Source organism: Hirundo rustica, chromosome 1, assembly GCF_015227805.2.
Source record: "Hirundo rustica isolate bHirRus1 chromosome 1, bHirRus1.pri.v3, whole genome shotgun sequence".
Classification (NCBI taxonomy): Eukaryota; Metazoa; Chordata; class Aves; order Passeriformes; family Hirundinidae; genus Hirundo; species Hirundo rustica.
The window spans coordinates 8,038,489-8,051,959 of record NC_053450.1 but is presented as its reverse complement, the minus strand read 5'-3'; the positions used below and the strand labels follow the sequence as shown (position 1 = coordinate 8,051,959).

The 13,471-nt window shown below is 35.8% G+C and overlaps 1 protein-coding gene across 9 annotated transcripts in view; it reads left to right on the top strand.

Moving 5' to 3' along the window:
* EFR3A (EFR3 homolog A) overlaps positions 1-13,033 on the top strand; it is a 79,981-nt gene extending 66,948 nt beyond the window's left edge. For all 9 annotated transcript variants that reach the window (XM_040058988.2, XM_040058999.1, XM_040059021.1 and 6 more), the window contains 5 exons: positions 3,313-3,401; positions 6,888-6,936; positions 8,002-8,105; positions 8,704-8,753; positions 9,932-13,033. In XM_040058988.2, coding sequence (XP_039914922.1) covers positions 3,313-3,401; positions 6,888-6,936; positions 8,002-8,105; positions 8,704-8,753; positions 9,932-10,037 — 398 coding nt within the window. In that variant the 3' untranslated portion in view covers positions 10,038-13,033. The remainder of the gene's footprint in view (positions 1-3,312; positions 3,402-6,887; positions 6,937-8,001; positions 8,106-8,703; positions 8,754-9,931) is intronic.
* Positions 13,034-13,471: the final 438 nt, after the last annotated feature.

The following is a 13,471-nucleotide window of genomic DNA, read 5'->3' as shown; positions in this document are numbered from 1 at the left end:
AAATGCCCTCATTAAGGTTTTCTCATATATTTTGCTAAAATTGCATTCCCACACAGGAAGAGACGTAAGTTCTGACATCAACATTAATTGAGTTTGGCTGAAAGTGCATGATTAACTGCCTCTGCAGGTGATGAGAAATTGCCATATTTAATCTTAAGTCTTAGCATATGTGAGTCAGATGGCTTCAGGGATTTTGTAATTTTTTTATAAAGAACAGCAACCAAAACTTGTTCCTTCACTGTTGCCATAGCTATTTAAGTTTGTTAATCTCTGATCCAGTGGAATATTGAGCTTCCAAGCTTTTCATTTAACTAAATCAAGACCAAGTGAATTTTTTGGAATACCTAAGCTTTTCATTTTTACTGCAATGAAATGTTACATTTCTGCTATTAATATTATAATGCTAGAATGCAGTGTTTCAAAAGAGATCATTAAACTTAATAAAAAAAGATCCTTTTTTTTGTGTGTGTATTCCTGTGAAACCTAGGGTTGAACACAAAAAGCCAGTAAATATTTCATCCTAATTATTTCTGCTATTTCCAAATATCAGTGATACAATCCTTAACAATGACTTACAGACATAAGTTTGTCATCTGGTCTTTGTTTCATGTCTTGATACTTCTTAACTAGAAAGACATTTGTATTTGCAAATTTTTATACTTGTTTCTCTTTCTTACTTGAGGGAGGGGGAAAACTAATAATTTAAAAGACTTTCAATAATTTTTTTCTATGCGTATATATATGTCTTTAATTCAACTCTATTTCCATCAGGCAAAAAACCTCATAAATGCAAACACAAGTCAAAAGGTAAAAATGAGCTGTAGGTCAGCCTGCTCTCCTGCCTGTGGTGTGTCCCTATAGGATGTGAAACCAAAAAATGCTTTTAGAAGGCCTAAAGACCTTTAGGCCAAAAATTGTGTTGTACCTAGTGGACTTAGTGTTTCCTTACGCTTTTTTTTCTTTTGTTCCTCTCCTTGACATGCCTGTAGCAATGTTAGCTGCTGTGGGGTTTGCTGTTGTGTTTACTCATGATTTGGTACTCTACCAAATGCTAGTTTTGTGTTCTGTTTTCCTGAGCAGGTAGTAGAGCCATAGGTATCATTTTTGTGATGGTACTAATTAACTCCTTGAGTGACGTTACAAAAACCTGTAGAAAGTTGGAAGAAGCTCTCAGTTGTTCAAAGAATGATGATTCATCTTAGTCACTGGCCATTCAGGGTAATGACTGCACTGGGAATAGAGTCCCTCACGCAGGAGAAGAGGCACTTTAAAGGGCATCTTGTTCCAAGCCCCCTGCCATGGGCAGGGACACCTTCCACTATCCCAGATTGTTCAAAGCCCCATCCAACCTGGCTTTGAAACTGCTAGGGATGGTGCAGCCACAGCTTCTTTGGGCAACCTGAGCCAGTGCCTCCCCACCCTCATAGGAAAGAATTTCATCCTAATATCTCATCTAAATTTACCCTCTTTTAGTTTATTGTCCCTTGTCAAAAGTGATGAATGCTGCCTTGGTCAGTGCGTTGACACAGAGCTGCTCCCATTGCCCCTGGGCACTGGGGCCAAGGCTTCTGGGACAGCCTTGGCAGGGGCTGAGGCAGTGGGTGTTGGGGCTCCATCACTGTCCTCGAGCCCCTAGGCTCCTTCATGTGTGTGGATGAACACTGTATCTTATAAAAGAAAAAATGGTAATTCTCACTTTTTTTTTTACCCATTTAATATGCTGAAATTAAAGATAAATGGGCATATTTCATATGCAAGTTTAGTGAGACATCCATTACAAAAATGAATTCTATCCAAACTAGTCCCTAAAATGTATCTTCTGGTGTTTGTGTGTCAGTTATAGAGAGAGCAGCAAGATGGCAGCAGAGATGTGGTTTTGTCAGGTGTTTTCTCTTGGGGGCTGAGGTGCTTTCCTCAGATTTGGAATGTATTGGGTCATGTTTCAGTGAGCCATCAGGGACTAAAAATTCAGTAAATTCTTCAGAACGCCATTTCAAATGCTCAGAGTCTCTGAGAACCTAGTAAATATTAGTAAAATTCAGGTGTTTTTCACTAATCTTGTTCTTTGACTGCCTCTTGATTTTAAAATGACATTTCATTTATGTGACTTCTGAAAGTTATTTCTTGGTTTGTAAAAGCTGACATGTTCAGCTCTGCTGTAATGATTTTTGTTTGTTCAGGCTCAATATTTGCACTGCAAAAGCACTTTGCTTGGCTAGAAGTGGTTTAAACAAAAGTTGCAGAAGAACCAGCATAAATTACCTTGTCATGGGGGAGCTTTGCAGTCCTCCTTTTTTTAGTATCAAGTGCCTGTAGCTGCTTCTAACTGTGCAGTGCAAGTCATGAAATAATAATAGCAAGGTCTAAATGCCTTGATCTTGGCTAAAATCTAAAATGTGACGTTGCAATTCATGGTTTTGTAAATGAGATACACAAAAGTCAGGCCAGTCAAGTGTCTGTTTATCAGAGGATACTTGTGACGAGTCTTAAAATGTATTTTTACTGTTCATTAAAATCTTTGGTTAATCTATTAAATGTCAAAAATGAGAAAACACTAGTGATGCATTCTCCTAGGAGTGCAGTCACAGAATGAGATTCCATCAACTGATGGAATCATTTGATCATAATCTCCTTATTCATTAACTAAATTGTTGTGCTTCTTTTAAGTACCAGCACAGTAGGTCTTATTCTGACAACTTTTAGGCCAGCTGGACCTGCTAAAATATTTGTAGGAAATGAGAAACGGAGAGAATTTTTAGATTTAGATTTTTAGACTTGCTGAATATGGTACTTGTAGCAACAAGAATAAGGAAGGATTGTTGTTCATTTCTATTCAGAAATCTTTGTTTCTTTTTGTTTCTTCTGTTAATGAATCATCTTCCAAGAAGCTCTTAAATACCTTAAAATTAAGACCTTAATTTCAATCTGGTTGTGAAATATCAATTTCACAACCAAAAGAAAAAAAAGTTTAGGTTTTGTAAAGGAGTTTACAGTTATGTATCATCATGTGCCATGTTATTTATTATTCATTTGAATAAGACCTCAATTTTTAAAATTCTGGACTTTCAAGGGAGAGTTGAAAAGATCTGAAATGGGAGGAGGGAGGGACTACAAAAAGGTTATTTTTCTTCGTATTTAGTAATGTAGAGCAGTAACTCCGAATGTATCATTTTTCACAATTCAGATGGTAAAATAGATGATCTTGGGTTAAATAGGCATACGGAAATAAATCTGCATCTGATGAGTAGAAATTTGACTGATCATGTTTCAAGAGTGTTATGCAAAAAGTGAGATAATTTCTTCTTGTGCTAGATGAGGACAGACTCTCCAGGAGGAAGAGTATTGTGGACACAGTGTCTATTCAGGTGGATATTCTGTCTGGCAACGGCACAGAGGATAAGGTATGAAAATCACAGATTATTTTAAAGCAGCATCTTGAGTGGAGGGAGGGGGGAAGGCAAGTGAAGTTTTCCCAGGAAGCTGGATATCTGATTATTCTGTTTTGCTGACCATTATTGTATAAAAGAGTCAAGTATTTTGTCACTACAGTTTTTACAGATAGTACTGCAGATTATGGTGTAGCAATACATTTATTTACATGCTGAACAACTGATATTTTATGAATAAATATTCTAATTTTTTTTGAGAGAGAGATACAATAAATTTCAGCATCTATATCCCTGTATCATTTGGAGTATATGAGAGACTTACTTAACAACCTGGCTCTGTGAGATACAAGCCTAGAGAAACAGAAGCCTGGTGGGAGACCTGCAGTCTCTGAGTAGGACAAGTGAAGACTGAGCAGGCTGTATGCACCAGTGTCACTGTTCCCCTCCAGAAGAGTTTGGCATGCAGCACATAAAAGGCACAGGAAGGATAAAGCAGCAACAAAAATTTCGTATATAGGGTACAGAAGCTGATGCTAATTATCCCTTAGGAAGACCGCATTATAATTAAAATTATCCCACATTGTTTGACACTTCATTTGAAGTATTTCTGAAAATAAATTTCTACTTCTACTGGATATTTTTCAAGGTTCTGCTGATTTTCATAAAATAGATTTCTGCTGGCTGCAATGGAGATTAGCTGTTGAAATTGAGGTGTTTGTACCTCAGATGAGGTACAGATGATTCCTACTTTTGACATCTTCAAGCACAAGCTGTCTGGAGACACAAAGCCAAATGTGTAGACTGAGTCAAGCTGAGTGTTAGTTAAAAATTCAGTATTAAGCTATAGCAAAGGAGCAAGCTTTACTTTAGATAGAAGTAATATGTTTATTATTATTACTATTACTATTATTATTCCTTTCTGCTTTCTGCTGATGATACCTCAGATGATCTTTTGTGTTCACTTCTTATTTTTGTGCTTTAGCAAGGATACAGATAAAAGTTCATGAGAAAGAATAAAAAAGTGTTTGAAAAATAAGTGAGACAATCAGATCTCTAGTTTTCTGAAGCAAGAAAATCCTCCTCACAGGACTGAGGCTGTTTGACATTAGTATTCTTTTTTAAAATCCTTCATTCTATGTGGTTACATGTAATTGAACAACTCCCTTGAAAGCAGAATTAAATGAGAGAAGTTTTCAGTTCAGATTTCCAGTGATGCTGATGTTGTATCAAGCATTGATACATAGACCTTTTTGAAGTGGATGTAGTGGTTGTAGATAAAATCTTTTTATGGATTCTCAGCTTACTGTGGTCTTAATGCAGTCCAGTGTCTTGGTTAATGAATTACTTTTTATCTCTTAAAAATAAGAATTTTATTTATCAGGAACACAGGAAGCAAAGTATTCTCCTTTACTTGCTTTATGAGGGTTGTGTACAAGGCAAAGGAGAAAACGGTATTTTCTAGTTAGCTGACTGCATCTTTATATCTATATATGAAATCTGGTTTTCTTGCTGTGTAGACTAGTCAGTGTAGCAATCCATAACCATTAGTAGAACTAAACTGCAGAAAAACCAAGCATGAATCTATGATTGAGAGTATTACCTACTTAATTAATGGAAGTTTTAGGACATAGTGATGAATGGTATCATTTCTGCACTGAGATAGAAGACTGTTTATCCATAAAATAGCTGTTATTATAAACAATACAAATGCAATTCTTCTGTCAGTTGATGCAAAGTTTTTTGTAGTACCAAGTCTGTTAGTGAATCCTTCAGGAAGGTGAGTTAGTCCGTAGTCACCTCCATTTGTAAGGTGAAAGCATTTGTAAATGCAGGTAGTGCTTCTGCGGTGTTAATAATTAAGTATAATGCTGGGTGATATCAGCAACTAATGTGGAGATTAACTAGCACTATGAAAGGCAGCCATAAAAAACTAACATTTACCAAATGTGAGTTGTATAAAAGGTGATATTGCTACTCTTGATCTGTAGCAATACCCATGAATATTTGACAAAAGAGGTATTTTACTTGTTATTTATTAATTTTATTTATTCAGATGTAGAAAATACATGCTTATTTAGTAAAACCTGTTAGGAAAATATAATTTCCAGCTGCAGCTCACGAAATAATTCTCATATTAAAAGGAAACAGTTACTTCCTTTTCCCTCAACAATAGTTCGGGGTAATGAATTAAAAAATTGAAAGAATTCATAATCTTCTGAATGGAATCAAGGAACTTTTTTCTATCTTACCTCTTATCTTTAATCATATTGGACCATTCTAAAGAGTTAGTGTTTATCAGGAAAAATAAAAGTGCTGCCTGATTACATGTTGGAAGGATTGAAGGGGGGAAGTTCAAGCCAAGAACCTGTGTTATGTTCAGGTGAAGACTGTTCTGCCATCTAAGAATTCTCACCTAATGCCATGAGGGTGGCTTCACTATAAATATATTTCCGGGTGTAGAAACTAGGTCTATAATGAATTGAAACACTTTGGTAATATTGGAACCTCAAGCAATTCCTGGTGAATTGCATCTGCAGCAGCAATTGGATATTCATATCAGTAGATGAACAAATTTTCTCAGTGCATCAGATATAGCTTGTTATGAAGAGCTCTTTAACTCCAGTGTTTATGATGTAAGCGCCAAATTATTTGGATCCATCATGGTACAAAGTTAGCCTAAAGCAGTAACCATTTTCCACTCAGCACTCCACTGTCACTCCTATTTTAGTATCACATTGCAGGTAACTCAGCGAGTCTCAGGAAGCAGTTGACATTATTGGCAACAGCTCTCTAAATCCTGTACTGAGATTTTACAGTACAGAAACACTACAGCTTATTCGTGACTTAAAGACTCTTCTGTGGCCCTGATTTTCTAAGTCTAAGAGATTTTAGCCTGTTAGCAGCTGATAACTGTTTCTCAAGGGAAAAGTTCTCAAGAAAGCTTCTTCTCAAAACAATCTTGGCAAAACAACTATCCTTTCTCAAAACAATCTTTCTCCAGGTGGTGTTTTGCTGTTTCTCTAGTTTCACCAATGGAATTAGAGAGGTGTTGTTCCTATTCACCAATCATGTTAAGTCTGTATCAGAACACCTTATAAAAGGTGGCAAGAATTAGACAATAAAGCTTTTCTATACTCTGCCTTCTGAAATATTTGGAGTCTTTTGTCTTTTTTTTTTTTTTTTGTATCCTACGGCGACACTCTTCTGCCAAAATCCAAATCCATTTATAAAGTATTGTTGCCATAGTGCATCTTGACTACAATTTGGAAAGTTTTCCTTGATCTCATTTGATAAAAATTTCCTCACTAATTTCAGTGGCTTAAAAATGTGAATTAGTGATCTGTTAACTGTCATGGAACGTCCAAATAAAGTTATTAGAGACTTGTAAGGCAGAAAAGTTTTGTCTGTTTTGGCCTTCTGTGTTTATCATATTCCTTGTTTTTTAAAAGCTTTTATGTTAAGTGTGATGATTAAGGAGTTTTGTTTCTATGTGTTTAGATTGATAATACTGAAGAAATCACCTTTGAAGCTTTGAAGAAAGCCATTGGTAAGATTTATTACAGTTGTGTTTGTGTAATATAGTTCTCATTTATTGTGGTATTGCTGAAGAAAAAGGAGAGGCCAGAGTAACATAAAATAGTACTTTTGTTTCTTTTCAGCTAGTAAACTTATTTAGAACTCCAATTATTTATTTCTGAATCTCTGAAATTATATCTTGGTAATGTTAGTGAATTCATTTTCAGAAGTTAATGGGACTGAATGAAAAGCATCTGGAAATGCCTGTTGTCTGTTACATTTGCGGTACAGACAAAGCGATAAATGTGAGATATTCAAGTTACAGAGTGATTGTGTAGGAAGTAACTTGAGTATTTTTTAAGTATTAAGATTTTCGGGTCTTCAATGCATTCAAAAAATAAGTTGTAAATTACACCTTGCAGATTTTAAAGATTTTTTTAAAAGAATATTTTTCTGACAATTGACCTAGCTACAAGAAACACAGAATTATTCAGATTCCTTACTTCATATTAATGTATTAATTGCTACTTGTTAATTAATGCTTTGCAATCTACCAAAATCCTGTTTAAAATATGGGTTAAACATCAATGTTTAGAACAGTAGACACATTCAAAACAGTAATTAAATTTGACAGTATTCCAAGTGTGCCTAATCCCTGTGGTACTTAAATTCATTAGATGCTTGTAGTTCCAGCTGCTTGTAGGTTCAGTTAGCTTATGGAGGTTGAACTGGCTTTTCCCAAACTCTGATAGAAAACTCTGGCCACCTGTCAGCATGATACTGGGAAATTCGTGTTTCCTCTTGAATCTGTGTGCAGCAAGTGAGAAGTGTAAGCAATAAAGCAAAAAGGAGCCTGGATGTAACTTATAATTATAAGACTTAGTAAGAAAGATGAAAAATTGGGTCCTCAAACCACCTCCTTGAAATATTATCTGCACTTTGCTTTAGGAACAATGCCAGATGAGAGCTCACTTGAGAATGGTTGCATCACTTCGAGCGCAATCCTTGTTCGCTTCTGCAGTGCGCATTTGACATCTCTTGTACTTTAGGCAAAGATTGCATTTGTCTTTATTTTCCTTTCCATTATTCTTTTAAGATAACAACGGACTTGAAGAACAGGAAAAGGAAAAAAGGCGTCTTGTGATTGAAAAGTTCCAAAAAGCACCGTTTGAAGAAATTGCAGCTCAATGTGAAACCAAAGTGAGTTTCTGCAAAATGTTAGCACTGAGGATATCAGTGTAGGCATTAGTGGGCATGTGCTGACTGAAGGTGGTGTAAGCTGTTGAGTCACTGCTGCTGTTACTTTTTTATAAGTTCAATTCTTTGTTTTGTCTCCACTCCTATCAATGCTGGGAGATTCCAGTAATTTGAAGTATGTTTTTGTTTGTTCCTAGAACATTTGGAAGGTAATGGGTAGCTTGTGCATTCTTCACCTTAATATTTTCCATGCTATCTTTGAAATACAGGTTCACAGTCCATTCCCATTTAATTCTGGGATAACCGGAGCAGCATTTAACCCGCTATGTATTTTAAATAACTAAATGTATTTCAGGTTTGTTAAACTTCTGTCTGCAACAGCAGAATTTGCTATATAATTCTTGGCACTCCAGGACAGGCTCACTTCTTCTCAAATGCATCTTTAAGGCACAAGAATCCTTGTGGCAGTGAGAAAGGAAATTAAGAAATGTGCCAGTGGGGAACACACTCACCTGAGTATGGCCTGGCACACCCATTGTAGCTTAATTCAATATCTAGGAATTAATGATTCAGTTTTAATTTTTTTTCTTCCCTTCCCTAGGCAAATTTGCTTCACGATAGACTGGCACAGATACTGGAACTCACCATCCGGTAAGGCTTTATGCAAGAAGAATATCATAACTGAAAATTTGCTTATAAAGCAGCTGTGGCTATTTTCAGATGGTTATGTCATAGTGTTCTCAAACACATGTAATAGGGGGAAAATTATTGCCTTAACTGAATGCTGTGGTTTAACCCTGATAGGCCCCGTGTAGCCACTAGCTTAACCCTCTCAAGCAGAATGAGGAAGAGAATTAAAAGGGTAAAAGTGAGAAAAGCCATGGGTTGGGACAAGAAAAATTTAATAGGTAAAGCAAAAGTCACACATACTATCAAAGCAGTATAGGAAATTCATTCACTTCCCATGGGCAGGCAGGTGTTCAGCCATCTCCAGCTAAGCAGGGCTCTTTGGGAAGGCAAATGCCATTACTCTGAGTGTCCTTTTTGTTTCCTGTTTCTTCCCCTAAAGCTGTTACTGCTAAGCATGGCGCTGTATGATATGGGGTATCCCATGGGTCAGTTGGGGTCAGCTGTCCCATCTGTGTCCCCTTCCAACTTCCTGCCCACCTACAGCCTGGCACAGCAGTATGAGGAGCAGAAAAGACCTTGACTCTGTAAACTCTGCTCAGCAGGAACAAAGACATCCCCATTGTTACCAACACTGTTTCCAGTACAAATCTAAAGCACAGCCCTATACCAGCTACTGTAAAAAAAAATTATTCAAGCCAAAACCAGCACACTGAAAAATAGTACTTTTCATCCCTTCGATTTTCTTCGTACTTTGAATCTTCCTGATAGCGGAGAATATCCAGAAACCATGTCATTACATCTTACATTGCAAGATGCTGTTGTTTTCCTATTGCTGCATCTGGTTGAGAAAGTAATTAGATATTGAGCACCCCAAGTAGTACATGGTGTTATTATAGAGAGTTGTGCACATCATTATGCAGGATAAATAGTATTTATTAGCAGTAAGATGCATTTTCATAGTTCTGTAACATCAGTGAAATTGATACAGACGAGAATATAAAAATCCTCAGGGCATGATAATTCCATTAGAATTTCAGGACTAGGATAAAATGTTGTTGGTGTTTTATTATTTTATTATATGCTGTTGGTATATATATGGGGGAGTAGTTTACTCTTGTTTCTCGCCTGTGTGTATAAAGTTATAAAAAAGCAATCCATATAACTATAAATTCTGTATATTGGTTGTGCTTCTCACACAGTCCTCCGCCTAGCCCCTCAGGAACGATGACCATTACTGCTGGACATGCTCATTACCATTCTGTTCCAGTCTATGAGATGAAGTTTCCAGATCTTTGTGTGTATTAAGTGTCTTCTGAAGTCTGCTGGACATTATTTAGAGTAGAGTACAATAGAAAGAACAAGATGAGTTTTCAAATTTTATTGTTTATTGTATCTAACTTTAATATAATGATATACATGAGCCAAATACAGATTACTTTAGCCAAATTAATGAAACTGTCTTGAATTGTTTTATTCTGTAATATATTTTGAGTTAGGTTTTTCACAGACCATGTTTCTTTATTTTCATATTTGAGTACATGTAAAAGTCAAATTTAAAGCTTGTCTTGCCACATAGGTAAATATTGCAGTTACTCTAGGAATTTGTATTGCTTCAAATTCCTTTGATTTGAGATATTGAAACTGAAAAACCTATTAAAGCCTTTGTTTTTTGTTGTGTTTTTTGTTTGTTTGTTTGTTTTGGGGGGTTTTTTGGTTGTTTTGTTGGTTGTGGGGGTTTTGGTTTGTTGTTTTTTGTTTTGTTTTGTTTTGTTTTTTTTACTCCTCTCCACCTCAATTCTATGTTGAACTAGAATGCTTTTGGCTTGCTTCATCTCATTCAGTGTAACCAGTGGAGCACTACCTGAGCTTCCTCTTGTTCATGCTGTCACAGCTGCTCAACTTGTTTGGTTTGGAATAGATGGAAAAAAAAATACCGTACACGTGTTCAAATACAGTGAATGAATTAATGGACACTTGTTAAGTATATTTTGATGCATCACGTAACATGCTTTTTAGATAGATACATCCAGTATATGTCCTGTGTTTCTTGCTAAAAGTTTAATCTTAAGCTTTGCATAAGAGAGGATAAATCTCTTAAAGCACGAAATTGTGCAATATATTTCATGTCTTAAGATGTATGGTTTACAGACTGTACTTTCGAAAACTCTGTAGTATTTTACTGTCTGCTTTAGTATAAATACAGGAGAGATATATTTAGTATAGTAGAAAATAAAGTGAGGGCATTTTGAATCATAAATACTGAAACTATATTCTATGAGGCATTTCTCTGTAGTTTATAGCAGCTTTTTAGTGATATTTTGGAAATAAAAGAAAAAAAACAAAACTCAATGAAACCACTTAAAGATCAAGAGTTTATTACATATATTTTCAAGCAAAAGCATTTTTAGACATGCATCTCTGTGTTTGTTTTTGTTTCATTTCTCAAACCTTTAAGGTGACTTTCATAGGTTTATGTATCTGAGCATATACTATTCAAATGTAAATAAAGTAAAACTGATAGAGTAAATCATGGACATTTGATAATAGTTGTCAGGGCTGTCTTTATGACTCACTAAATCCTGCTGGCAAAAAAAAAAAAAAAAGAAAAGAAAAACACCATTCATTGATGCCATGAATAGTAAATTTGAAGTCTCTTAATCTGTTTGAATCTGAGGCAGTGCTAACATGAATGAATGCTCTCAAATATCTATAATAAATGTAGACATTTAATTGAGTGTTTTGAATGCATAGTGAACATGAAGAAAGTAACCTAACTTCAGTTAACCCTGCTTTGAGCAGGAGCTTGTTTTAGATAACTTTCAAAAGTCCCAACCTAAATTAATCTTTGATTGGGTAACTCAAAATCTGAAGGATTATGAGCCCTGCTTATTTGCTGACTGTTTAGAGAATTTGCAAACTCACTATAAAAAGGATCTTAGGTTTTTTGAACTGTAGTACAGTATTCTACTGGACTACCTTTAAAAGCCTGATGTGGTGTGACATCAGAGAAATATCAGCTACTTAAACCTATGAGATCACATGCTGAGAGTTTCAGAAGGCATTCACAAAGCTCAAAAGGTAATTGAGACCTTCTTTTCAGTTTAACAGTGCAATCACAGCTGTTAGTGGATGACGAAACAGCCCCTTATCTACAGCATTCCGTTGTGATTTTTACTGCTGCAGCGTATCAGCCTGATCAGACCACAGTCTACACATAAATAGGACTCTAGCTTTTAGTTTTCACTTTTTTTTTCTTTTTTTTTTCTTTTTTTTTTTTTTTTTTTAAGGTAAGACTAATAGTTTTTTGGTCTGTATAAGGAGTGTCATTTCTTAAGAAGTAAATCCAATCTAGGGATACAATGTAAAACACCTACCCACTCTGTCACTTTTTAAAGAATATCACTTGGCACTTTTGTACAAGAAGAAGGAGTCTAAGTAATAAAGAATGTACTTCTGTTTGCACTTGTGCAGTATGGAGACTGTGCTGTAAATACAGGATTGTTTCTGTGATTGAATTCTGTTGCATGAATGCTGCATGTGAAAAAACTAGTTTCAGCATTTCATTTTCTGTTCTGTTGATGAAGTATTTTTCCTTGATGGTGATGGTAGGTTTCCATGTTTCCAGTGTTCAGTTTGCGAAATGCAGGTGTTGTGCAGGTGTAGTGCAGGGAGTGAAGAGCTTGTAACACTTTGTGTGTTCACATGATATTTAGTTTCTTCCTTTGTGGAAATTCAGGGACTCTGTAAGTTGATTGGTTCACACTGGCCTTTCTAGACACATGGGAGATGGGAGTGACTGCAAAATGTATTGTTTTGGTAGTTATTGTTATATGAGCCAATGAATGAAACCAAAAGAATTAAGAATGCTGTTTGTTGTACAGTACAAAGCTGCTTTGTTTCACTTATCTCTTTATGTTCTTCAGATAAGCTGCAGAACTTAAAAGCTCCTTATGCAAATTGGCCCTGTGTTATCTGCAACACACTGAGCACTGTCTTAATCGTTATAATTGGTATCCAGTTTAAATGTATTCCAGCTGTTGCTTGGGGTTCTCTTTCCTATTATGTCATCTTGGAAAAAAATATAGCTTTTGGTAGTCAGTCACTTTAAGATAAATTAAATCCATATTAATTTTAAAAGGTAGAAATAGCCTGTTGTCCAAAATCAGAGTAGGGCTAATTTGTCTGTTGTTCCTATGGTCATATATTCTGTACTGTATGTAATGAACTGGTTTCAATAAATGTAAGAACACACTGTGCAATCTATATTTAAGCAATAAACTAAACCAGAATTTAAAAACTGATATTTTTTAAGGTGTCTTCTAATTTTTTATTGCTCACAATTTATATGTCAATTACTATTTTTTTAGCATTTAAAATAACCCTCAGTTTACACACTTTTTTTTTTTTTTTTTTCCCCTTCAGATATTATTGCATTGCTATTAAACTACTACATTTATTTACTATTAAACCTGGGCAGGCTTGAGAGGTGGGGCTGTGAAAATCTCATGAGGTTCAACAAGGCTAACTGCAAGGTCCTGCAGCTGGGAGCAGGGCAATCCCAAGCACAAACACAGGGAGAAAAATGTATTGGGAGCAGCCCTGGGGAGGACTTGAGGGTGGTGGTGGCTGAGAAGCTCAACATGTCCCAGCAATGTGCTCTGGCAGCCCAGAAACCAAACATGTCCTGAGCTGCATCCAGTGTCCCATGGGCAGCAGGGCAAGAGAGGGAATTTTCCCCC